At 43.3% G+C, this 25,694-nt stretch overlaps 10 protein-coding genes across 10 annotated transcripts, besides 6 other annotated features; 2 read left to right on the forward strand and 8 right to left on the reverse strand.

The window, feature by feature from the left end:
* Positions 1-373: 373 nt before the first annotated feature.
* TSTA_028820 (uncharacterized protein) lies at positions 374-1,137 on the reverse strand (the record flags this gene model as incomplete). Its single annotated transcript, XM_002479989.1, has 2 exons — positions 374-564; positions 669-1,137. The coding sequence occupies 2 exons, from the start codon at positions 1,135-1,137 to the stop codon at positions 374-376; spliced, it is 660 nt and encodes a 219-aa protein (XP_002480034.1).
* A 1,572-nt stretch (positions 1,138-2,709) lies between these two features.
* TSTA_028830 (uncharacterized protein) lies at positions 2,710-3,512 on the reverse strand (the record flags this gene model as incomplete). Its single annotated transcript, XM_002479990.1, has 2 exons — positions 2,710-2,738; positions 2,765-3,512. The coding sequence occupies 2 exons, from the start codon at positions 3,510-3,512 to the stop codon at positions 2,710-2,712; spliced, it is 777 nt and encodes a 258-aa protein (XP_002480035.1).
* An 882-nt stretch (positions 3,513-4,394) lies between these two features.
* Positions 4,395-5,472, reverse strand: TSTA_028840 (O-methyltransferase, putative). Its single transcript, XM_002479991.1, has 2 exons — positions 4,701-5,472; positions 4,395-4,639 (listed from the first exon to the last, which is right to left on the reverse strand). Exons 1-2 carry the CDS (start codon positions 5,233-5,235, stop codon positions 4,428-4,430), a joined length of 747 nt encoding a protein of 248 aa, XP_002480036.1. The 5' UTR covers positions 5,236-5,472; the 3' UTR covers positions 4,395-4,427.
* Positions 5,473-8,295: 2,823 nt separating this feature from the next.
* Positions 8,296-9,845, forward strand: TSTA_028850 (pogo transposable element, putative; the record flags this gene model as incomplete). Its single annotated transcript, XM_002479992.1, has 2 exons — positions 8,296-8,535; positions 8,587-9,845. The coding sequence occupies 2 exons, from the start codon at positions 8,296-8,298 to the stop codon at positions 9,583-9,585; spliced, it is 1,239 nt and encodes a 412-aa protein (XP_002480037.1). The 3' UTR covers positions 9,586-9,845.
* Positions 8,359-9,579: a mobile genetic element.
* A 568-nt stretch (positions 9,846-10,413) lies between the features above and the next one.
* TSTA_028860 (uncharacterized protein) lies at positions 10,414-11,638 on the reverse strand (the record flags this gene model as incomplete). Its single annotated transcript, XM_002479993.1, has 2 exons — positions 10,414-11,426; positions 11,476-11,638. The coding sequence occupies 2 exons, from the start codon at positions 11,636-11,638 to the stop codon at positions 10,414-10,416; spliced, it is 1,176 nt and encodes a 391-aa protein (XP_002480038.1).
* A 1,052-nt stretch (positions 11,639-12,690) lies between these two features.
* Positions 12,691-13,923: a mobile genetic element.
* A 200-nt stretch (positions 13,924-14,123) lies between these two features.
* Positions 14,124-14,378: a mobile genetic element.
* A 116-nt stretch (positions 14,379-14,494) lies between these two features.
* Positions 14,495-15,727, reverse strand: TSTA_028870 (nuclease S1 precursor, putative). The gene is made up of 3 exons (XM_002479994.1): positions 15,364-15,727; positions 15,231-15,299; positions 14,495-15,164 (listed from the first exon to the last, which is right to left on the reverse strand). Exons 1-3 carry the CDS (start codon positions 15,703-15,705, stop codon positions 14,706-14,708), a joined length of 870 nt encoding a protein of 289 aa, XP_002480039.1. The 5' UTR covers positions 15,706-15,727; the 3' UTR covers positions 14,495-14,705.
* A 1,129-nt stretch (positions 15,728-16,856) lies between these two features.
* TSTA_028880 (uncharacterized protein) lies at positions 16,857-18,101 on the forward strand. Its single transcript, XM_002479995.1, has 2 exons — positions 16,857-17,632; positions 17,692-18,101. The coding sequence occupies exons 1-2, from the start codon at positions 16,960-16,962 to the stop codon at positions 17,742-17,744; spliced, it is 726 nt and encodes a 241-aa protein (XP_002480040.1). The 5' UTR covers positions 16,857-16,959; the 3' UTR covers positions 17,745-18,101.
* On the reverse strand, positions 17,850-19,362 carry TSTA_028890 (uncharacterized protein; the record flags this gene model as incomplete). The annotated part of the gene is made up of 2 exons (XM_002479996.1): positions 18,143-19,362; positions 17,850-17,903 (listed from the first exon to the last, which is right to left on the reverse strand). Exons 1-2 carry the CDS (start codon positions 19,334-19,336, stop codon positions 17,850-17,852), a joined length of 1,248 nt encoding a protein of 415 aa, XP_002480041.1. The 5' UTR covers positions 19,337-19,362.
* A 3,102-nt stretch (positions 19,363-22,464) lies between these two features.
* Positions 22,465-22,665: a mobile genetic element.
* Positions 22,641-23,300: a mobile genetic element.
* On the reverse strand, positions 23,253-24,056 carry TSTA_028900 (uncharacterized protein; the record flags this gene model as incomplete). Its single annotated transcript, XM_002479997.1, has 4 exons — positions 23,253-23,321; positions 23,357-23,493; positions 23,713-23,797; positions 23,997-24,056. Coding segments are annotated over 4 exons (351 nt in total), but the record flags the coding sequence as incomplete, so codon positions are not given.
* Positions 23,303-23,497: a mobile genetic element.
* Positions 24,057-24,162: 106 nt separating the features above from the next.
* On the reverse strand, positions 24,163-25,153 carry TSTA_028910 (uncharacterized protein; the record flags this gene model as incomplete). The annotated part of the gene is made up of 2 exons (XM_002479998.1): positions 24,163-24,535; positions 25,059-25,153. The coding sequence occupies 2 exons, from the start codon at positions 25,151-25,153 to the stop codon at positions 24,163-24,165; spliced, it is 468 nt and encodes a 155-aa protein (XP_002480043.1).
* Between the last annotated feature and the right edge of the window lie 541 nt (positions 25,154-25,694).

Raw genomic sequence — 25,694 nt, forward strand, 5'->3', positions numbered from 1 at the left:
TTCAATAACACCTCCAAGTTTCTCTGTTCTGGTAGGCGACCTGGGTGTATTTTTACGTATTCCAATGTTCTGGTGACCTTCTGGGCTTCTACAATGAAGGTAATTGAAAGAAAGTTGAATGCCTCTACTTCTGTTCTCCATTCTCAGTTTGTCTACCTACTTAAAATTCCAGATTACCACTTCAGAAGCCGTTTGCAAGGCATCTGAGCTATCCACCCCATCAATAATGCACCGAGTCTGTACCAAAAATGTATGGCCTCAAAAACCACCACTGCCAACCTTTCGCCTCACCCACAGGTCGATGTCCTTCGGGAAATAAAGTAGTTTTCGATCGTACTTCATAGCCGGGTGTATTGTTTTCTGCAGTCGTATCTTATTCTCCACCGGACCATGCAGTGCGATCAAGCCAAATTCCCATCATCGGAGTTTGAAAATCACCAGGGCGGATTGGAAATTCGGCCTCCCAACCTTGAGCAACATAGGACATGGCCGCGACATTTTCATCTATATTATGAAATATTTCAATTGCCACCTGGAGAACGCCGCACATCCAGGCACGGTTGCCTAAAGATAGTTGGCAATTAGTTAATATTAATAACATAACATGTTATGTGAATGAGTATTTGTGATGATGATTTGTTGCGTGTGTGGGAAAGTCATGCACAAACCTCGGCCATGCAACAACTGATACTTGTTGAGATTATTATCGAACAACACTTCAACAAGGTCACCGATAGTTGAATCGACCACAATACTGATTTTGAATGTCTTTGCCATTCCATGAAGTCTGCCCGTGGCGTTGATAGTTGGACCCTTAGCAAGTTCGAGGTATATGTCGTTGTAGGCACAGTCATCCCCAACGCCTGGTAGTGCTTTCAAGGAAATCTGGTATGTCTCAGTGCGATTGACACGGCAAACAATCGTCCACTGGTTGATCAATAGTCCTCCAGCAGGAGGGAATGCAGCAATGTATGCAGAGACAATCTTGTACTGAAGAACTGTGTCTGCAGGTTCGGTGGTGTTGAACAAAAGGCAACCGGGAGGGGGGCCTTCGGAATGGTTGACCTCAAGACGACGCCTTTTAGATGGATGGACAGATCTACCCTCTGGAGAATAAGTGGCAGGGGGTTCATCCATGGCTCTTGATGTGAGTGATATGATTGTTAATGGATGAGTTGATGATAACCTCAAGATTGGGTTTGATACTGATGAAGTGGCGATGGGAAAGTATGGGTGGATGAAGAAAGAAATCTTTGAGGAGAGAAGAATCTCGAAAGGAAGAGAGAAACTAAAAGTGACTAGAGCAGTGAAGGCCATCTGTCGTGGGAGAGACTAGTATTCACGGCGATGATATTCCTTCATGCTATAGGATTGGATTAATGAAGCTATCTGATCAGGTGACTGTTGCAATAAATTAGATAGAAATAAATGATATTAATATGCACTGGTCTACCATTATGTAGTAAGTAGTTATAGTAGCTAGAAAGTAAAGTTATTATTAGTATCTTGATACTATTACTATCTTCACCTAGAAAGATTGAAAATTATCACAAAGTAACAAAGATTACCTGATTTGTGTTAATATCAATAAAAATATGCTTACACTAGATTTTCCCCTTTGAAGTACTGTGACAGATGCTCAATCCTAAAATCTAAAGGGTAGCGTATCAACGACAAACTAGACATGAGGAAGAAAAAGAAAGAGAACTGGCTACGCAGCTCACCATGGCCCTTTTATGTGCATGTCCAGGGCATCGTCTGATAACACATTAGGAAACCAAGAAGACAAAGGGTACTCCAAAAGGAGCCATAAAACTAGCCACCTAGTTATCAGAATCTCGATTCTTCGAGGATATCTGCCCTCGACGCCCTATCCTTGCACCTAAGCTAAGAAGCCATGACTAACTCTACATGTTGGGGTCATCCATCTGACCACGGCAGTTATGTAAAAGCGCCAAAGAGTCACTTATTGTAACCAGTTCTTGACACCAAGGGCTTACCCCCTGGCGGCCTTTGTCCCAGTAGGGAATGGGTAGGCAGTGATTAATCACAGCCTAAGGCCATTAAACAATGACACACACACGTATGGCTAGCAAGCTGTATACGGAATGGCCGTAATATGATGTGACTCATCCAAAGCATTGTGTAGTTGCAGGATTGCCAAGTCCAACCGTCAATTCCTTCGATATACGTATTCAAGCTTCATAAATATTTTTCCAAGGACGTTGTGGTTATAGCCATCGACCGATCGACTTTGTTAGCATCAATTATGAGTAGATGACTACCCCGCCTCGTTTGCAAAAGTGCTAATATTAGTTTCCGTTTCAGAATGATCAAACTTTACGGACTCTTCAATGCAGCTAGTACTTCAGTTATCGGTGTAAATTAACCGGTGCAGTGCCTTAGACAGTGGAATTGCAGACCAAACTAAGAGGGCTTCTAATCTCCTTCAATACAATATTAGAAAGTATTAGATGCACTCTTTATCATCTAATTAGTATGTAGAGATACAAGTTTATCTAGGTGGCTTGCCTTAGATGCCGAATCCCGAACCTGTATAGCACAATTCACATTGGAGGACTGGGTAATAAGCGATGGTATTTTAGGACGTTTTAGTTCAAATCAATAAAAAGCACAATTTATCGTCAGAGACATCACAGGCGAGAGCCTCGACGGCAATATTTGATCCTGAGCCAATTGATCCTAAAGCTATGCATAGTCTCGTATACCCAGGTACCCTGCCAATCTTAAGATGCCGGTTTACCTGTGCGCATAAAAATATTCGATGGGCGGTCGCGATGTTGGAACTGCTCATCAACTTGGTACTCGAACTCGCTACCTTCTTGTTGAAATCCAAGTTTCTTATAAACGTGCCTACCCATGTTGGATGCCTCCAAAATACACTCCAATCCGCCGCGTCTTTTAGCTTCTGATACTCCCCATTCCACCAGCTTTGTGGCAATCCCAAGCCGCTGATATGCCGGGTCGACAACGCACAAATCGAGTACTATAACTGCCGGTGAAGAGCTTGACGCAATTTCCTTGACTACCTCAACTCGACGTCTGTGAAGCCCGAATTTCAGCTGCCGCACGTAATTCTGCTCCTCCAGGTTCCCGGGAAGAAGCTCGTCAAGCACGGATTGATCCATGTCTGTTGTAGGCATATCACCGTATCCTTCGACCATAGATGCTTGAACCCAAATGGCCGCCCCAGCAATATCTTCCTTACCAGGCTCGTCCTGACGTGACACAGTAGCCTTGAGGAAAATTGTATTCGGATTGCCATTACGATCTTTTGTAGTACTAGACCACCGGTTGATAAGATGATGTATACCGATTTCTCTCCCCTTGGGCGTATCCCATCCCGAATTCATCGCAGTCCATATTCCATCATTGACCTGTTGACCAAAAGCAAGTGCCGTGACGTCAAAAAATCTAGTGAAGTCTTCCGCCGCCGTGACAGGTTCTACCTTGACTGTAATAACGTTTGGCTGTGCAATTTTGGAGCTCATAATGTTGCTCATTTATCTGGGCTGAGTACGCAGAGTAACGGGGCAATTCGAAGCGAGCAGCACAGCATCGATCTGCCTTATTGGCACTTGAAGTTCAGGGTGAAATGTCTCGTACAACAGTAATGGTAAAAACACACGTCAAGCTTCAGCTTCCTGGCTATAAAATCTCAATGAAGGACATCAGTTATCCCACTTTACTGCGAACATTGGAAGAGAGTTTGCCGACGTGGTGGGGTTACTATGCAAAACCGCATATCTGTAACGTAATATCCCACACAGCATGCAATGGCCCACCAAACCAAGCATCTATTCAGCCTTTACAGGGCCGTTTTTTTACATGTGGGAATTTTCGAGAGCATATGTTGGACTACGTCTCACATTGCTTCGAGAGTCGAGACAGTATCCCAAGGCTTAGCAGCGCACAAGAAGGAATGGAGGATGTCTAGTTCTTAAAAAAGTATTTTAACAGAAAGGTAATACATTCCCAGTAATCGAAAGCTCTTGACAAAATGAGTGTTCTGTTTTATTTGAATATGCGGAGTCCACTTTGAAATACCCATTCGTTAGAACGATACCTGCTCGATGAGGGTATGAGGATGACGGAGAGCAGGCCCCAACTCGGAATTGAAATTTTTTAAAGATTACTTATTGTTTCATCCTGAGATTTGAAGATTGTGAATCTGATGGAATAGCTTATCACATGTGGTATATATTTCCCAGTAAAGATCATTGAATTGCGTAACCCTCAAATATCTATCAATGTTGGGAGCCATTAGCTCGGCATCTCCAGGCTCCAAGGTTTGAATGGAAATCAGTACCAGACATAAAAGTAATAAAATGATATCGCATCAAGGATCTTAGAGGTCAAAGATCTGACAGACATTCACATGACGAATGTTTTGTATAGTGATCGAGTCATTGGGAACCTGGCAAATATACGCTCATTTCAAGGCCATTCGTAAAGGGCAGAGTCATGTTTCGGAAACCATTCTTAGGATTTTGCAAGTACGAAAGTAGGTCTGCGTAACCCTTGGCGCTGGATATGGTGTTATCCGCGAGAACGACAGCGCCGTGTCGAAGATAAGGCTGGACTACCTTAAGTGTTGGAAGCGCGAGCGAAGACCAGACTGTGAGATAGAAATATTAGGGATTTTACGCTGTAGCCAGATCAATCGCACAAAAACTTACTATCAAGGAGAAGAAGGTCGACTCGAGGTAACCCAGCCTTGAGCGTCTCAAGTAAGTCCCCTTCTCGAAGATCAATCTGCTGTTCCACGATATCACCGCAATGAGCCCAGTATTTCCTAGCGGCCTCGGCCTTCTCCCGCTCTTTTTCCGTGGCAATGACGATACCCGGTTTTCCAGTTGCTGCTTTGGTTTGGGCAACAGCAAGAGCAAGATATATTGTACTGACTCCGAAGCTGGTCCCTGCTTCAACAACGTTGGTGGCTCCCATCGCATTAATAAGCTGGTACACGAATTGACACTTGTCCGCGTCCAGGGCTATGAATTTATCTAACATGAGTTGGTCAAATGCGTTTCTGGAACCCTCGATTCCGTGTATATTTTCTAGATCGTCGAGGACTTCTGATGAGAAGACCTTGCCTTTGTCCGCAATAGCGACTTCCTGCTCCAAAGAGACGCGATGAAGTTTAGAAAGAAGCTGTAGGATATGCTCCGGTGCCTGCACGGGTGATAGCGAAGACATTGTCGAGAACTGCATGTATCGGGTAAACAACGGGTTCTCGAGATCTTAAACAAGGAATCGATAACAGACGACGGCTAGGAAAGGCTATGATTAATATTTGCACTTTATTTCCAAACTGGTATTAAATCCATTCGAAGGACACGAATAGACAAATAATTGGTCACTTTCAACTTCGTACATGTAAGCACTACCATCTGCATGTTAATAAAAGTGTATTGGACCGAATGTATGGCCACCGGAGTTCTCCCAAAGCTCCCCGGTCCATTGAAAATAATTTATAACCTTATTCTAATTTTTGAATTAGGTAAAAGAGACATTGAACTTCCGTACCTAGAAATATTGAGAAGTGGATATTCTAGGTCACAGGACTCTTTTTACTTCGTGTCATTCATGTGACCAGAGTTCCGACACAGTCTGAGAAAAGAATAAACCAATAACAGTTTGGATCCTACATCCAAAACTGGGTTATATAATTATGTTGCACTATGAGCTTCTTCTTTGCGTCAGGCATACTGCATCTATGATGTCTCCCGGTTAATAAAAAACGTTCCGGTCAGTCTAATCCTAAGTTCCTAGTGTGTATTCCCATACTATCAATGCAACAATCGCTGCCCAGGTGTGTTATAAAGCTCTCGGAAGTACCTGGATATGTAATTAGCTTAGTACATCATTTTAGGCTCTTGTACATCCCCATTTACCGACTATCGTTTCTGAGAAACCCGGTGCTAAATACAATATCTAACCTTTACTCCTCCAAAAATGAGGCACAAGCGTGAATTCGGTGATCGTATTGCCCAGTTTGGGGTTTAAATATAGTCATCGTATTGCATAACATCTGCAAATTGTGCCGTGTTTCACGGATGGTCGAGGATATATTGGGGCCTGTGTCTTGTGGATTATGTAGTATGTCGAGTAGGACTTCTGCGGCTAATAACAACCGCCGGGTTATGAAGAACGACATTTCCCTATAAGCATTGACCTGTAAGGAAAGTTTTGGTGTTAATAATTCAGAAGGTCTGGCTGAGAAGCAAATAAGGGAACGCGTACTTGTTGAACTCCAGTAACATTGGCTTGTTGAAGCAGATCACACATTGCATTTGCTACTGAGAGACATGACATCTGGTATTGTTTAGCAATGGGACCTACAAAGGCGGCTTTTGAGACCCAATAATGACAGTTTGGACTGTTCTATACGAATGCCAATATTATGATTAGGGCGAGAACTCGTAGCTCGACATCTGGCTCATTAAGAAGCTCTACCTTGGATAGAGAGTTAAACATGATTGTCACCTCGCCTCCGATTTTCTCATGAACCAGACAGAAGTAATAATCTGATGCGATATCCGTCACGTATTTCCTCGTCATCTGACGATGGCGATCTCCTTCTACAGCAGGCTTCATGGAGAGGATAAGAAATTGAAAAGACATCAAAAGCTTGTGAAGTAGTCTTCGTGATTTCGTCAAAAATGTATATAGTGGTTCGGTTCTGGTATCAGAATTAACGTTTGAATCCGAGACTTGCAAAGCAATAGAGATCTGAGACCGATTTGTTAGCTATGAAAGAGAAATTAGGGTTCTAATTCTACAGCAACTTACGTCTTTGTCTTTAACTGGAAGACAGTGTGGAAATTTGCACCTGTACTACAATGCATCGCAAATGCAGTCCAATATACTTGGAGTATCTTCCGGAGAGATTTAGGTTCATATGGTTTCGCCGGTACTGTATCTATCGAGTTCCGATGAGTCTTGATCTGAGCTGTCATACCCTTGCACACTTATTAATTGCATAGCCTGTGCCAAGGTCATAAGCGCTTTCGGTCCGCTGATATGACTAAACTTGAATCTTGAAATCAGGAGCAAGGCCTGAACTGTTTCGATGTTCAGGAAAGAAGAATTATCTATCAAGTTTTCGGCTCTTCCTAGATGGAATCGGGCCGCCAAGTAAGAATGCATTGCCAAAGCTGACTCTCCACATGCACTCAATCCAGACATGGTCACTGCAGATTTTAGTATCATGCCTTTCAGCAGGGACGGCAGATTGGATGAAATCTTGCTAGTCAATAAGCATTATGTGTTTCTGCACTATGTCAAAATAAGGCTGGTATCTAAATAACAAAAAATCAGGTAACAAGTTTTTTCCCTCATGTGAGTGCTTGGGTTATATCGGATCACTCACTGCCTTTCAAGACTCATGGATGGCCTTATTTCCCCAGACTGTTCGTTCAATGAGGAGCCTGTCAGTTCATGTGGGACTGTCGCATTTGGTAATCACATATCAAAAATAAGTTCATCTGGGACTGCGGTACCTATAATGCGATTATTTGATATAAACTTCGTTCTGGATGAGCTTCATCTGTGCCGGAAGGATTCATAGGATCGGTGATAGGTTGTGGCTGATTGTTACGGGCTAGTCCCGTCTAATGCTCACTATAAGGGCATATTCGAGTAGAAAACATAACATGAGGAAAGGAAAGAGAAAGAAAACAACAAGTTTTCACGCGCATACAATCTTATATAGGCAAGGGGAATTGGGAGCTTCCGACGGGCTTCTCTCTAGGAATAGCCTCATGTCCGGGGTTGCTGAGATTGTCGGGGCTGCCGGGGATCGGCAGAGAGCGCTATTGTCAATATCCGGCCGGATATTGGGTGTCCGTTCGCAATCTGGGAATAGCTTCATGTTCGGGGTTGCCGAACAATGATCTAGCGAAACTCTATATGTCAATACCCGTGAGGGCTTCGCCCGAACATGGTCATGAGGTCAGCTCATAACACTGATGATCGTTTCTATCCCCGGTCCCGTACGGATAAATACCGGCCCGAAGGTCATACGATCTTTACAAAAGATAGAGATGCCATTATGATTATTAAAAATAGACCCGGAGACAACGCAATATGGCCCTTCTCCTTGATAACAAGCTGTAGATAGTGAATGTAGTCGATACAAAATTAAGATCAAGATCGGAAGTGGGTCGATCTGACAAAGAAGGTTCCGGTCTAACGTACTACACGGGTCATTGGGCCACCCCATCAATTCTTCGCTCAGCGCGCTTCTTATATTCTTTTCCACACGTGATAATGGCTCCAACTCGCTCTATAGAAAATCGGAAAAAATTAATTGAGCAAGAAGGATTGAGGGACAATGCAATCCGCGATTTAAAATCTTCAAAAATTCAAAGTGGCCGCAAAGCTGCACGCGTTTATGGCCTACCACGAACAAGTCTCCAGGGGAGGCTCAAAGGGAGGCGGCCATTGGCAGAATCAAATGCTACAAAGAGGAAATTGACTCCTATTGAAGAGGAAACACTTATTAAGAGGGTCCTTTCTCTAACAAAGTGAGGATATCCTCCCCGGACTATATTTATTGAGAACTGGGCCAATCTTCTACTTGCAAATCGAGGATCGGGCGGGCCAATTGAACGCGTCGGTATAAATTGGAAATCAACCTTTATTAATTGCCATCCTGAAGTCAAAAGTGTCTATTCTCGAGGTTTCCATTACCAGCGAGCTAAATGCGAAGATCGAAAGGTTATCCAGCCTTGCTTTGAACTTGTTCGCACCACTATTGCTGAGTATGGCATTGACTCAAGCGATATCTACAATTTTGATGAAACAGGCTTTGCAATGGGCCTTATCAAAAGCGCAAAGGTTATAATAGGTGCAGAGACAACGAATAAGGAGGCCTTTGTACTACAACCTGGAAAACGTGAATGGGTAACTGCCATTGAAGCAGTTAATTCAACTGGGTGGCATCTACCTCCTTATATCATCTTTAAAGGCAAGCATAAGCGCATGGCATGGTTTGAAGATGATCCAACTGTCCGCTTCCAATGCAGCGATAATGGATGGACAACTGATAAAATTACATTGGATTGGCTTCAGAAGCACTTTATTCCACTTACAAGGACGCGTACTGTGGGAAGATATCGGCTTCTTATATTGGATGGACATGGCAGTCATCCTACACCTGAATTCGATGCCACCTGCATTGAGAATAATATTATAAGCCTTTGCATGCCCGCTCATACATCACATCTATGCCAGCCACTTGATGTTTCTATATTTTCACCACTAAAGAAGTCATACTACAAGCATGTTGAATACCGCACTCGATTGGGATTCTCACATATCGATAAACTTGACTTCCTAGAGGCATTCCTACGCGCGCGGACAGAGGCATATAAAACAACATCAATTCAGAATGGATTTGCAGCCACAGGACTTGTCCCGTTGAACCCTGGACGAGTGCTAGAAAAGCTGAATATCCAATTGAAGACTCCAACGCCGCCTGGCAGTAGTCATGGAACTTCGCAGTCACAGTCCTCCTGCTTCCAAACACCTTCTAATCCTCATGAATTAGAGACTTGATCCATTCTTTTCCAGTCCTTCAAATCCGACTCTTGTCAAACTGAATCAAGTGTATAAAAGCTGTGAGATAGCATGGCACAATGCTACTCTTTTGGCACAGGAAAATATGGAACTACGCAATACAATTCAAAAGGAGGACCAAAAGCGCAAGCGGACTAAGAAAGTGAATACAGAGGAAGCTAGTCTTGTCAGAGGAGAGGCCCAAAGCCTTATAGATGAATCTAATGCTGCAAATCAGTTAGCAGCAAGCCTTGCCAGTGTGGAGGATGGATTACCACGCAGACGCGCACCACCCACGTGCAGTGACTGCCATAGAATTGGTCATACCCGAAAGCAATGTCCTAATCGCACTAGTTAGCTAGTTAATTAAGTTTATATGAGTTTTTTCATGAAATCTGGACTTCAAATATTGAATATTGGCGGTGGCGGCAGTGAAGAATTGATGGGGTGGCCCAATGACCCGTGTAGTACGTTACTATATCCGCATGCGCTAACTATAATAGGACTACATTGTATACTCAAGCTCCACTTTTTCCAGCCAGTATTTGAAGATGTAGATACGTACAGTAGAACCTACGAACAGGTCTTCCCGGGCCCAGGTGAATATATCAAGCAGGGAGTTCAATCTAGATATAAAGGGCACCTCCAATATATTGATTCGCTCTAGTATTAACAAATCAGATGTGCTTCAGTTCCATGTTAAAGGCATCTAAGCTAATATTGGTAGAAATATGGAGCGGCCTTCCATTCGTTATAGCCAGACTCTACTGTATGAGTGCTTTGATGGAAGTACATGCCCATAGAGTACTTCAGTGAATATATGTTTGCTTAAACCTGATATCTATCTTCTAGGGTTACCTGTCCACGGCGCCAACGCCGCCAAACGAGAAAGCCCATAATTGTCACTGCGGTCAAGGGAACCGCAAATGCAATATAAACCCACCATAACTTCGATACAACAAAGCTTGGTTCCGAAGCATTGGTGTCAAGCGCGACAAAATTTGTGCCAAAGAGACTACAAACAAATGTTGCTGGAAGATAGACCATGGTCACTCCAGCGATGATTTTCATGGAAGTGCTATCTTTTTTCGCTTCGTGTGCGACTTTGGCTGTTTCCGATGCAATTTTTAGATTGATGCCACTATCGTGGCCGGTAATAAGGTTGTAGAGAAGTGTTATGAAAAGCTGTGTCTTGCGCTGAGAGTTTATGATCTGTCGGTCTTGATCATGGGCGAGATCTTTCAGACTCAGCAGGCTGTCTCGCACATGTTCGTGCGTATTCATGTCAATATGGCGCTCGGACAGGGGAGATGATTGCTTAATCAACCTGTACAATCGTTTGTGATCGTCTAAAAGTTTCTCGATATGTGACCTGTCCCGCTCGTTCCGATGTTCCAGTGTTATCAGATTGCGGGACAATTTATGTGAAAGTTGAATATATCGGATGAACTTTTCGGAATCGGTGCCCTGAAAAATTGACCCTTGATATATCTGGGTCTCGATCCATAGTAAGCGGCGATAAAGATCGTCAATTTGTACACTTCGTGCGGCGAGACTTTGAAACAGTATCACCGCATGTAATGAGAACGGATGCATACTAGAAGCTCGTTCTGAGAATCTTCGTCCTAGAGTATAAAGTAAACCGCGATACTCTCGACTCGCATTCGGTAAGATATAGGTTGTCTGCCCTGTCGTGATATTGTGTCGGAAATAGAGAGATTCGTACTCGTGCTGTACTCGCAAGTCGGTTGGCTTAATCACATTGACTGTTAGAGTACTTTCTAGTGACGATATGTTGTTTCGGTCGTATAAAATATCCTCTCGTATATTATAACTTATATCTGGGGGCCTTCAGCATAACAGTCCCTGTTTCGAAAGATTAAGACATACCTAGACAGACATCGCCGTTGACTTTCACAATGCGGCTGTGGTAGCTGGAAACAAGGTGGGAAGTCAACAGCGCCACGTCGTCCATGTCTATATTCCAGCACTGCTCCAGCAAGTCGAGAGCTTGGCTCTTGTCCTCAAGAAATGTACCAGCATCACGGTTCATTAATCTATGATGCACATCAGAATATATTATCTGACACATCAATGTTATCGTGGTAGACGTACATCAGACGTATATGCGGGCCACCTTCAGCTGGCGTTTTCGCAGACCGCGTTTGAACATGTTCCTCAAATTCCATTGTCTCTATAACTGCCTGTTAGCAAACAAAGAGAAATAATACTACCCCTAAGTAAATATAAAATGTACCAGATTCATCAAGTACTACTAGACGAGTATCAGACTTGTCGTGGTCGTTACGAGCCTCGTATAGATTTGAAATCTCTCGTGAGCTTTTACGGCCTCGGCATAAAAATAAGGCATAATCTATGACGTTACACCTGGCATCGTGTATTTCCGCTGGTGGTTCCTGTATTCGAATACTCATCGCCTTGCGCTCCACAACTGGCTTTTCGAGCCGTTCATCTTCAGAGTTCGTACTTGTCGATGACATGAGGCAACCATAACGACCACGTAAATTGTTGAGAGAAATGCGATTGATTTTCAATCAATATAAAAGATTAAAGACGAAAACCCAAATAATTTACTGAAGTTCAATTAGCATTACGGAACCGTGGCGGATTAATAAGATGAGGAAACTAGAGTGAGGCTGAGCGCAGATTCATCATTCCCCGCATACACCGCACCTTAAGCACAGCCTCAGTAACTGCCGTGAACTAACCCAGGCAAGATCTGCAATTATTCAACTTATAATCTCATGTTAATGTGCTAGTTAGTTGTTGTTATTGGTTATCTAAGCTAACTACAGCTGCGCTGACCCCTTTACGGAAGTCACATGACTCATATCGACGCTCTTGGCATCTCACAGTCTTCTCGTTGAAAATACCTCTATTATTTTCCCTTCCATAGATTTGCCTACAGATCTCGATCTTTTCCGCTGGTGATGCAGACTCGTGGAAATCGTCCGAACTATCTCGCTCTAAACGATGGCTATCGGAGCGATGGACCTCCTGAAGACTTGACATCTAGGCTATCTAGGAGTCCAACAGCCCAAGATCCAGGAATAGGCCCATCATTTCCATCTCATACTCACAGTTCAAGAACTTCTTAAAAGGAATCTTCGTCGCTGGGTTGTTAGTAGCAAGCAGCCCTTTATAGTCATTGAATTACCAGCCTTTCAGCAAATGTTCAAGGATATACTAGAAGTTTTATTTCCATTTACCTCTTGTCACACACTTTGATAGCGTCTTTTAGAAGACTTTGACTTACAATGTGTCAAACTAAAAGAAGAGCTTGCAGCGACGTGCAAAACAATTGCTCTACCCCTTGATGTCTGGACAAGCAAGAATTATCTCCCAATCCTTGGTATTATTGGCCACTGGCTCATAGAAGAATTTAAATATCAAGAGAAAGTCCTAGAGTTCACAGAGCTCCAGGGACCACATAGTGGTGAGAACTTGGCTGCAGCTGTTGAAGCTTTACTTGTTGAACTGAATCTTGAGCATAAATTGCTTTTAATTACTAGCAACAATACTAGTAACAATGAGAGGATAATCTTACAATTATTTTAAAACTTGTAGAAGAAGTTAGGAGCTAGTCCTTTATTTTATGGTCTAGGAAGTTATGTGTGGTGTTTAGTATATATTATTAACCTTATTGTAAAAGATATCCTTTCTGCTCTTAAGTCTGGCAGTACAGAAGAAGCTACTTCTTTCTGTGATACCCTTGATAAAGGAAGACATCACTTATACTATACACTTAAGCTACTTGCAAAACTTTGTATCCTAGCTCTCTGGATCCACAGAAGTCCTCAACAGAGGCAGACATGGAACAGCAGTTGTAAGTGCATGAATCTGTCTGATAAATTCATTAAGTATAATATTAATACATGATGGAATTCTACTTTTAGAATGCTAAGCGACACTTTAAAGTTAAGCTACTAGCTTCACACACTCGCATAATATGGAACTAATACTTCAAAGTTAAGGACCTAGCTCGAGAAATTCATTCATTATGAGACAAATTTCCCTCCCTTCTCATAGAAAGATTGGACTCGACTCTCCTAAATTCACACTGTCCTCTCTAAGTTCAATGAGTTTACCTTATTTGTCTTAGAAAGAAAACCATAGATTAGTCTTACAGTTCTAATATACTATGAGCTCTATGATTTGTTGCATGATTCTGCTGAGCGCAAAGAAGATTTTGCAGATATTGGTGAGGATGTCGCAAGCGCTGTCAGAGAAAGTATCAAGAAGTATATGAAATACTATACTTTCATGGATATCTTTAACACGTATTATACTGCCCTAATCCTAGATCCTCGTGTAAAGGGGATCTCCTCCTATACAAATTGGATAACGAGGACACTGGCAGGAAGATTCTCCAAGTCCTCTGTGGCAACCTTCATAAAAAATATCCTAACACTACAAATTAGTGTACTATAGTGGAACCCGCAGATCACAGCTATAAGAAGCAGAAAGTGGGCAGCTGGATATTGCGAAGGCTACAGCCTCAGGACAAGCCTCAATCTTCTAATATTGATAGGTATTTCGACAATATCCAGGTTGATGCCATTGACATGGAAGATCTAAATTGGCTATTTAAATGGTAGAGAGTCTATAGGAAGGATTATCCTTGGATAGCTGCTACTACTAGAGATTACTTAGCAATCCCAGCCTCTGAAGTATCAGTTGAGAGGTTATTCAACTCAGGAAAAGATGTACTTGGTGTACAGAGATACTCTATGAAGGGAGAAACTATGAGGATGCTAATGCTGTTGGATAATGTATATCGTTAAGCAGTAGATAATTATTGATTAACTCAGAACAGATATAGCTTAATCTTGCGTTAATCTGTAGTAGAACTTTTAAGGGAGAGCCAAAAAAAATAATTTGCGAAATACGAATATTCGCAAAATTTCAAGGCTCTGGTCGTACTAGACAGTCACATACTCACCCGAGTTGAACGACCGAGTATCCCAATTAATAAGGGATAAAGTCCCCTTCGCAATGATAATTAGTCAATCTAGCCCTTGGCTAGTTCTAGGTAGTCTGGGCGTACATGAATTTCCAGCCTCGTACCAGATCGGATTGCGCCCTTCATTATATCTAAATTATGCATTCTTCAAAACAATGGCATCAAGCCACGCAGCTAAACGATATCCTGCTCGAGCGATAAGTTCCTCAAAGACAGGTTTGGAGTTGCTATAATAAGAACTCGATAGGTCAGTAGCTTCAAGATAATCAAGACCTGGCTTAAGAACGGTACTGCACACGTAAGAGTTGGCATCCCTGGCCCATGTCATGGCCGAATTGACAGGATCACCGACGTCAATTCCATCCAACCAGGAAGAAGAATTAGAAAAATATTGGCCTGATTTGATACGAGTAGTGAGTATTGAGGCCCAACTTTGGGCAGTGCTGAGAGAGTGGCCGCCAGCGTCTTCTTCTGGCATGTTTGTGTCCCAGATGTGATGTAGATTTGTATGTGCCCTCTTGTATGTCACATTGATTCCGTTTCCGCCCTTGTCCAAGCTCTCATCGTGTAGAGGTTGGTGAATATCACCGAGGAACTAGAATGCATCGTTAGGATGACGCAACGACGGACATACTTTATGACCAGTGACTGTTCTGCTTACATGAACGATGAATTTTAAAGCATCGACGGCCTGAGGTGTCGAATGATCTTTTTCTAGCAGTATATTTGTCTGTAACATATCGCAATTAGTATATCTCTGGCTAATTATCCGTTGTTTCGGAAAGAGGGCATACGTAATTCTCTATAGCGCTGACCAGACACCCGGAATCACCACAATCACGGTTGTAGTCTACATTGCAAGTTGTCGGAGGATCGTCGTGGGCGTCAATATAATGAAAAGGCCTTGAGAAAGATCCCTCGGAAGTGTGTTTGTAGGTGTCGGCCCAAGTGGAAACACTAGCAAGGTAAGAAGATGAGGAATCTCCGAGTAAATCTTGAAAATAAGATTCGGTAGAGGACTTGACAAAGTTTTGAGCAATGTAGGCGACAGTCTCATGTCCTAGATTGCCCCAAGCATAGGCACTATATATTTGAGTAGCAAATATCAAGGAGGCAGGAATATTGGCTGGCATCATGTTTGAAGATTCTATCGTTCTCTTTCTGGTTTTTGCTCGTCACAAAGGCCACCGAGATGGTGGGTAGATATATATGCGATCTGAGGAACATTAATTTGTAGAAAATGCACTTTAGCCAGGTTCGGCGGTTTTTACAAGTTTCGATTGGGTTACACTATCTTGTCTTTCAGGCAGAAGCTGCGTCACCCTGATCTGGATAAACGGGTTGCTTCCACGATTGACATGCCCCTAAATATGGATCGCTGTAACTATATCCAAGTCCCAGCTTGGAATCATCTTAGGTAATTCAACTGATATATCTATTTGTCTACGAAAATGAAGTTCTTTATCTACGTAGCTAGGTAGGTGCTAAGACAAATATATGCATATCATATCGAAAATATCTTATGTACATTGCGGAAGGGCATTCAATCGTCGTTACTTCCCTGAAGCCACGCCTATCCATGAATAATAATATGAGAAGTATGTCAACCCAAGTTGATGCGAGATGGGTATTCTCAGATTATGTCAATGTTCCACTGACGGTTACCTAAGTAAGGTCCGTGAAACGGTGATGTTGTACCTAGGACCAGGCAGAGCATGTGAGGTTACCCGTGTGCTCTTGAACTGAGAATGGGATATAGGAAACTGGCCACCTGTATAAATAAATCAATACCTAATAGATGTGGTTCAAGCATGCATAGAATTGTTTTGGTGGTTGACGATTTGCTAAAAAAAAAATTACCGTAAAAGGAAAGAAAAATTAGGGCTAAACTTCTACCTAAAAAGCCAGGCATCAATGACAAGTCTAGTGATACATTACGTCATACACACTCCCTCGTTTGACTGGCTGCTCGACTCCTTCACGCTCACTCAATCATACAATCGCGTTTTACACAACTTATAATGCTGTATGTGTTATTGATATTTGATAATAATTATAATGTCTCTTTAAGAGCGAAAGAGGTCGTGGTGATAGACTTCGCGATGTATATAGACTGCGGGGTAGAAGCATCATCGAAGCTTTTCCCCTGCTTGGCTACGTCATCTGTCTGATAACAACGAATCTCACCAAATCAGCTGTTTGATGATATATCTCACTGGTCAATTGGCTAACTACGTCATCACTCCTCTCAGCTATAAAGACTCCTGGAAGAACTCCTCCTCGTCTCGATCAATTCATTCTCAACAATTAAAACCTATAGCCTCATACGTCCTCTCTTTCTTCAACCTCCTAAGAGCTAAAGAGTATTCACGAGAACTTCATCAAGCACTATGGATTCCCAGAGCGCCAACATCGATGCTGTCAATACCAGCATCAACACCAACACGGACGACAGCGGCAGTAATGACATCGCCAACAACCGCATCAATACCAGTTCCGACTATAGCAACACCGACTATAATAACGGTAGCAACGTCAACAGCAATAAGACAGACACCTTCAACCATGAGCGAGACAACAAGCGAGACAACCTCCGATCAGGAACTGGCCATTCTACCGAGACACCGACCACCGACAATGACTTTGTTGAACGTGACTCTGCTCCACGCGAGTCTCTGAACCGTGATGTTGAAAACCGGGATGTTGATCGCAATGCCGTGAATCGTGACTCCAACATCGCCGACCGCAAAGAGAGCATGCCAAAGACTGGCGTTGCTGGAGTGATTGCATCCAACTTTGGAGCCGACAAGACCACTACATCCACCTTTGAGAAATCGCAGGGTGAGAAATTCGGTGCAAATTTCGACGAGACTGGCGAAAAGCTCAGAGAGAAACTCGGCAACCTAGACTCCCAGGCTTCTGGCTCTGCTACTGGCGGTGGGGAATACACCATGGGCGGACAGCAAGGCAACAAGGCTGGCATAGATACAAACGTGCCACATGGTTCTCACAACGGTACTCATAAGGAGGGCTTTGGCCATAAGATGATGGGCAAGGCTGAAGGTATGTTGCTCTTTCTTAATCAGTATTGGTAGATTTCGTGGACTGACGACTTATCATAGGAATGATGCACCTGCACCATCACGACAAGACCGAGAGCCGTACTGAGGCTTAATGAGAAGTAGATAAATGGGGCTGTCAACCGGCTTGACACACTACAGTTATAATGTACATTTACTCTTCCCTTCATGAATGATGTTATTGGCTAATGAAAGACGAATTATTTCTTACATTTGAACATGTGTAGCTTCGTAACGTATTCATCATAATAGGCCTAAGCCGAATCCAAAGTGGAATAACAGAATACAAGTAAAAAGAACAGAAAAGACAAAGATCCATATCATAACACATCAATCATCAAATCATAGCAAGTCTTCAAATCATTCACTGATTCACCCACCTTGCCCTACACATTGGACAAGTAGGTGGATTGCTGTTTCTCGAACACGATTCAATCCAGGAATCCATACATCTCATGTGGAAATTATACCCACATTGTCGTTTACACCACACCAATTCTTCATCTTCTTCAGAGGATTCACCGTCATGTTCCGAATCATACTCATCATCTTTCTCTGATTGTTGTCTTTCTAATTTAGCTTCTTCGTCTTCGTCGTCGGAGCCTTCATCCTGTAATGGCAAGAAGCAAATATGACAATCTCCTTCAACACGCTTCCGAGTAACCTCGCTTCTAGATGAAGTTGGTCGTCTGGCTAGCTCTTGTGATGTCGAAGCACTGGTCGCCCCTCTGGATCTATGCTGATGAGTAGATTCAGCAGTTGTATTCCTAGAAGCTCTATTGTTCAACGGTTGTGACTCTGTGCCTTCCCATGAAAACGATTGGGTACGAGATTGATATGTCAATGTTGTTGACTCAGTATTCTGGACTTGACTTGGAAAGCCAACAGTAACATAATGGCTTTGACGCATTCTTGAGCGCCCTTCTGAAGCTATTTGTGGATATATGTCAACTCTTGCCCTTACGTAGTGGTTGTCGTCTAGACTTCCTGTCAGTGCCGATGATAGAGCAGAAATATTTTCTATTGCGTGACCGGTGGAAGTTGGTGACCCGACAGAAACCGAGACAACCAACGGTGTGTGACTTCCTCGTTGACCCATTGCTGGTGCAGTCGTAGCGATGGTATCTGTTGATGTAGAAAGCTGTTCAGGGGGGGCAAATCGTGGAGGCGCTGATGTGCCTCTTGTTGATCTTATTCTATCAGACCATTCAATATCATCCGTCTCTTCCACTGGTGTTTGTGGAGCTTCTTCCGAGTGAGACGCTCGGTTGGGGGTGTGAACCAGTCGCAAATCACGATAATCTTGAGTATCCTCAGTTTCGTTAGGAGAAGGAGAAGGCCGAAGAAGTGCAAATCTCCTTCGATTGAATTGCGCAACCTTGACAGACCACTCTCCTACCAATCGCGGTGCGTCTTTCTGATGGTGGCGATTGCACAAAAGCAAAGGAGCCAATTTTCTCAACAGATCATCAATGTTCTCCTCTCCAGCTTGCAACAAATGTGTGCCTTCGTTCAGGAGTCTACTAGCTTGAGCCCGTCCAGAAAGGTCACTGGCTTGTTGCCCGCACAGATGATCGGCTTTTGTCACAGCAAAACCGACACATTTGGTGTTGACATTAGGCTGCACGCCGAGGATATCAGGGAGATAACAGGGAATTCGGCCCATGGTTCCATTAGAACTAAGCATCCTTGAGTTATTTCGCAAATGAACGTAATAGAAAGAAATAACTTTAAAATGAGAGTAACACGTCGACGTCGAAGGCCTCTTTTATATCATAATGACCAGCTCGAGCAACAGCCTCTACCATAATTTCAGCTCTCCCATGGATACTCCCAAACAGGCATAATCGGTGACGTCTTAGAGTAAGTTATTTTTGTCTTGCCAGTTGAGTGTGGCTTATCGCATAAGTGGTGCCTAGGGCTTCCATAAAGCATAATGTAACCTTGGAACAAGTCACATCAGCCACACTTACTAGTACCTGGAAGGCAGCAGGAGCAATTTTCAGCTACTTAACGGAGATAGGGTCAAACATTATAGTCTCATTCCATCCAGAATAGCTCCACTGGCCAGACGAGTCGCGTCAGTGGGATTTGCGACTATGCTAATTCACACAAGAATAAGTGCTGGCAACACTATGCCGCGGCCACAGCCGCGCCAGTAAATTTAAAAATCGGAATGAAGCACAATGATTGTCAAAAGTTCTTAATTTTAGAGAGCAGTATAGGAATTACATTGTGAAATTTAGCTAGTTAAAAAACTCAAAGAGGGTTCTGTAAATTTTTCTCCCGATTCATCCTTTCGTGGGTGTTGTTTAGGAGCCATGATTATAATACTGTATATGGCACATGCAGTTTTCTATTTCTGTTATTCACGTGCAGTTAACAGGACTATAAATATATCCACTAGATAATGAATCGGGACTGATAGCTTTACTGGGTTGAGTTTTGCCAAGTATGGAAAGTACAGTTTGCTGCCAGATTAAAAATGTGGCTGTACTCAGAGAAATGATAACTAGTATAGTGCTTCATTGCAATGCATGTAAGTTATGATGACTTTTAATGAGATAGCACGTTTGCATCTATTTATGGTGTATTCGAGAAGGGTCGTAATTGCGCTAACCTCAACAATGCCAAAGATAACGACCAATTCATGCCGCAACAGGCGCTTGAAATATTCTCAGACATTATTACCTAATTCCGCTTCGTTGTAACATACATGCTTTCATGTATAAAACAGGTTTTAGTGTGGTGCCTGGTTGTTGTCTAGATAATGAACCGAACCGTTCCATGTACTACTGGTATAGCCGCCAATCAAGCCCATGTCATTACTCTAGGTTGAAGTACTTCGCCTACAGGACTATGCTTCCATATATCGACTCAGCCCAGGTATCTTGTCCTAAGTCTATAAGATCTGCAATTTCAAAATTTATAGAGCTTCCAACTTTTAGACACCACAACCAACCCTCCTGCTCAAATGAGTCGTACCTCGGATCGCAATCCCAGTTACGGCTGATGCAAATGACCGCAATGAAGTCAAGTGGTTTGATGATGCTATTCAGGTACATTTACATGCGTATGAGCCGAGAGAGCCTGATCGACTAGTATTTGTCAACGGAGAAGAAAATATGATTGTAACGAGTTCATGCCCACGGCATCTTCAGTCAGCTGACCGGGAAAAACGCAAAGAATTGTACCATATTATATATGAAATCGATATTGAATCTTCATGGTTTTCTTGTTTCGGTTGGCTAATACATCATGATGGCTAAGAAACTTGCCCGGGAATAGATGAGGGGAATTCAATCTAGAAAACACGGTCTTTTACATAGAACATATGAGATGACCCTAAAGGACATAGATGTACCGAGCTTTCCAAGGTTGGGAGTATTACTGAACTTGTTGCATGTCATAGGACAATGCCCTCAGTAATGTGTGTGTGACATTATATAACCGCTGTAGGCTGTGGTCAATCACTGCGTATCCATTCACTAGTGGGACAAAGGCAGCCTGGGGGTAAGCCCTGGGTGCCAAAAACTAGTTACAAGAAGTGACTTTTTGGCGCTTTTATATAACTTCTGTGGTCAGATGGATGGGCTCTACATGCATGTAGAGGCTGGATGTTGCTGCCAGCTGCAGTGTTCCGCCAACTCCCCATAACCGAATTTAACCTATTCAACACTGATAGAGCTTAGGATGAACAAAAAAAGATAAAAGGAACATAATAAAAGTTAGTCGTGGTTACTTAGCTTAGGTGCTAAGAAGAGGGCATAAGGATAGATATCCTCGAAGAATCAAGATTCTGAGAACCAGGTAGCTAGTTTCATGGCGCCTTTTGGAGTACCTAGAAGAAAGGGGATAATTTTAGATGGGGTTCCAGGAGGTCTAGGGGGTAGGCAATCTTTCTCTTTTCAATCCGGCAGAACAAGAAGTATATTAGTGACTTCTTCATACAATATTGGCAGAAGAGGTTTGCATCTTGATGGTTAAACTATTTATGGTAGTCAACGAAGTCACTATGCTTAGGGCGCGCAGCTAGGATTCGCTCCAATATAGGGTGCGGAAGTTTGAGCTCTTCTAGGCGGGTTGGGGACGTGGTAATCTTAAGATCTTGATAGGCCTGTAGCGTAACTTTCTTTCAGTAAGTCTGGACTCAGGTAATTGCTAATGATTTGGTATGCCACTTAAGAGCTAACGTATTTAACGGGTAAGTGACGCACCAAAACCACACCTAGTCTATTGAACCCATAGAAATTATATGTAAACCACAAAAAATATATTAAAAAACTATGAAGCTAGATTTTTACACTGGATAGGCTTATGACCTAGTTGCCAGCAATAACTACACCTAGTTGGCGCGTGTTGAGCGCGCTGCAAAGCTCCATCCTCATTGGCTGCAGGAGGGGGGCCTGACAGCTTCTTCAGCCTCTTGTGCCAGCTCTCGGCCCTCGGAAACAGTCAAAATACCCTCAGCTTGTAGGGGCCTTGTACGGCGAGTTCGACGTTTTTGCAGTTGGTCAACCGCATCACGTAGATCATGCTAAAAGGGCGGCATTGTACATAGTTGTAAGTGACCCTTTGATCAACTGATTAAGAGCTTGACTACTGGGCGAATTTCTATCCAAATCCCCACTATTAAGCATATTTTTGATAGACCTGGCTTGCCTTTCTAGCATACGAGGATTATAAGACTTTTTTGGGCTCCAAAAGTGTCGCTACTTGACGAACTGGGCCGGGTTTGGGGGGGAGCAGCCTCCCTGACTTCAAGTTGCAATCTTGATATAACTTTTTCCGGATCGAATGGCACAATTCCAGCATACGAAAAGCCTCCCTTAATATTTTGTACGATGTAAGTTTGTAGGCGTACAGGATAGATCATTTCAAGAAATCTAGCTTGACAATATGATGAAGCCCGGACTGAATACAGCTCTCAACGGCGGCCCCATATAATCGCTTCAAAACTGAAAAAACAACCAAATCTAGGGGCGGAAGTAGATGAGATGAGTGCGGAGGCATGCAATAATATTCCTATTTTTGCATGCTTGGTCGAATTCCGGTGTCAAACGGCTACTGTGACCATCAAGTATTAAAAGTCGATACACCCCAACTGTGTGAGGCTTCGTAAAGGGGTCAAATATCTTTTTTAACCATTGCAAACCAAGTTCATCTGACGTCCAGCAATTAGGCGAGTGTGTAATTGACCAATCTGAAGGCAGATTTGGAGACGTATACCATTCAGCTTGGTTATGGCCAGATTTGAAGATAATCAATGGAGGCACGACAGAGCCTGTGCTTCCAACACACTCCACGACAGTAATCCATTCGCGATTTCCAGGCTGTATAAGACTTGGGTTTTCTCTGCGATCAGAGCTACATATGACTTTTGCTGTAGTGGATATCCCCATTGCAAACCCAGTCTCATCAAAGTGATAAATATCCTCATCGGCAATCCCGTATTGCAACTTCAGCCGCGTAATCTTGTCAAAGAAGCCGCCAATCAGAGCAGGGTCCTCACATCTTGCTCGGTTATAGGATAATCAACGTGCAAATACGGCTTTGAGATCTGGTTATCGACGGAGAAACGTTTGAACCCAGTTAACACCTACTTTCTTAGGAGCTGCGTTCAGATCCCTTTCAGCGAGTAAGATATCTGCCAGGCTTCCAAGCATGCAGGCCTAGGGGGTAGGCCACGTGTTTCTAGAGAGAATACCCAGCTCCGGAGAGATTCCTCTCCTGTACGGGCCATTTTATGACGTTCAATGCCCGCTAGGTGGTGAGGGGTAGCCCCCTTGAGGCGCCTTCGTAAAGTTGCTTCGGATACATCAAAAAGACGCGCAGCTCGACGAACTTTGTCGATTTTTTTGTATTAATCGTGTCAATAGCTAATTAAAGTCTCCCTTCATAGCCAGTATCAATTTTTGCACGTGCTTTTCCCATTTCTGGATGCGTAGGTGTTGGTGGAAAAGTGGTGGTTGGATATCGCGCGGCAATTCTATTTTGGTGCGTCACTTACCCGTTAAATACGTTATATATAACCATAAGTAAGGGGAGCACAGGGTTTAATACATATCTTCTTTAACGGCCTAGTCTGCTTCTTCATTGCTAGAATATTTGTATATCCAGGGACCCAGTAGATCCAGATTGGGCCATACTTAATAAATGGGTGTAGTTAGGGGGAAGTCCAGGTGGCTATGAGTATGCGGAAGTCCCCAAAAGACCTCCTGTGATGAGCTGGTCATTAAGGACAAGAGCTGGATTGTTACTTCCAGGTTATCTAGGCATATCCATATGTTAGATCCTGAATAGGATCCTATGTGCTATATAGCAGCTTTTAGTCCTAGGAGGGCTACTATCGTTTCTGCGTCAAAGACCTCCTTATTGGGACCTAGGGGGAATGAGCCGCGTAAGACCTGATTGCCTCCTATAAATCTAATAAACCCTCTTCCTATTTGTCCGTTTTCTTTGTTTAGTTCTATTAGTATAGATCACGATATCTTTTTTCAGAATAGATTATAGCTAGGCCACCTTGAGGATGTTGGTTTGGAGTTCGTCTTCACCTGGAGCGGTGTTTCCAGCCTTTAGAATAGCCTTTTCCACTTGTTCTATAGAGATCTCAGGAAACAGGAGAGCAGCGCTAGGGGCAGCTGGGCAGTCTAGTGGAATATCCCCTGCCTCGGCTGTGTTCTGAAGAACGTTGCAAACTAGTAGATCTCGCTTCTCCTGAGTAGAGACTGCAGGGGGCTCGTTCGGTCGTAGAGGGTCCTTGAGAGGAGGGCTGCGGTACAATCCTACCGATTTATGCCATTTGCTGATGTCGAAGACCTCCTTCGTTTGTGCGGCAGTTATTAGCTTGTCACGCCAGTATTGTCTTTGTGCTTTTGTGGTTGTCCTACAGAACTCATCTTTAGAGAGTAAGCTAGGCCAGTAGTTCTGTAATACCCCCTTATATTCTAGGTTCTACCATGGTTGTCCTCGTCCGTGGGGAAGGGACCTCTTGGCAGAGCCTTTGTACGCACTGTGTATTGCTAAGACTATCCCTTGAGCTAGTGGCTCTAGATTGTCTTTGAGTCCGGCGGTTTGGTCTGTGTGAGGTTGGTAGAAAGGAGAGATAGAAAAAGAGGTTTGTCAAGTGCCTTAAATCTTATTTTTTTAGCGGATGATACGGGTCTTTGATCTTATGGAATGATGGTGAGCAGTGGTGTATGATCTGAGGTTGAATCTAAATGGGGAGCGGTATTAGTGTGTAGTCCTCTCTGTGCTAAAGAGCTAGTAAAAGGTGAGCTCTAGAACATTGCCTCTCATATGAGTTGCGTATTCTATTTCTAAGGTAAGTAAAAGGCCTTGATAGTCTAGCCATTCAATGAAGGGTTCTGCCAATATAGGAGGTGTATAGGTTAATAAAGACTGCCAACTGGTATGTAGAAGATTGAAGTCCCCAGCGAGGAGGGTAGACTTGGAAGAATAGGGTTTCTGGTAGGGTCATTAGGGCCTTCGTGGTTACGAGCATGGGTGACAGTACCAAAGAGACGAAGCCAGGTTGGGAGAGAGATCTTTGAGTCTTCAGAGAAGTTAATAAACTAGCTTGGAGATGGTAAGTTGGTATTATGATAGTAGCACTAGCAGCCGTCTCGCTGACAGGTACTAGTCTATATCCTGTTTTGCTCAGTAACTCCAGTAGACAACATGGCAGGATCGACTGGAATGGTAGAATATTGGCCATTGATAATGTGGCCGATCTTCCTTTGCAGGTTTGTGACTCTATATGAGATCCATTGAGAGCTCCGCTTAATTTGGCAGTTTGTGTGTTTCTATTTAACGGCCGTGGTTCGTGACTCGCACGCTTCCCACCGTTCCCTATTGGGACAAAGGCCACCGAGGGGTAAACCTCGGGCTTCAAGATCTATCAGATCTATGTACAGGTATCAGGAAAGCCAATATTGAATCAGGTACATAATAGATATATTTGCTTTCAATCATGCTGTGTTTCATCCTGAAACAAGTCAATAATGGTACCTAGGTATCCTTGCTTTACAACGGTAGGAATTTTC

The sequence above is a fragment of the Talaromyces stipitatus genome, genomic scaffold (assembly GCF_000003125.1).
Source record: "Talaromyces stipitatus ATCC 10500 scf_1105507295541 genomic scaffold, whole genome shotgun sequence".
Classification (NCBI taxonomy): Eukaryota; Fungi; Ascomycota; class Eurotiomycetes; order Eurotiales; family Trichocomaceae; genus Talaromyces; species Talaromyces stipitatus.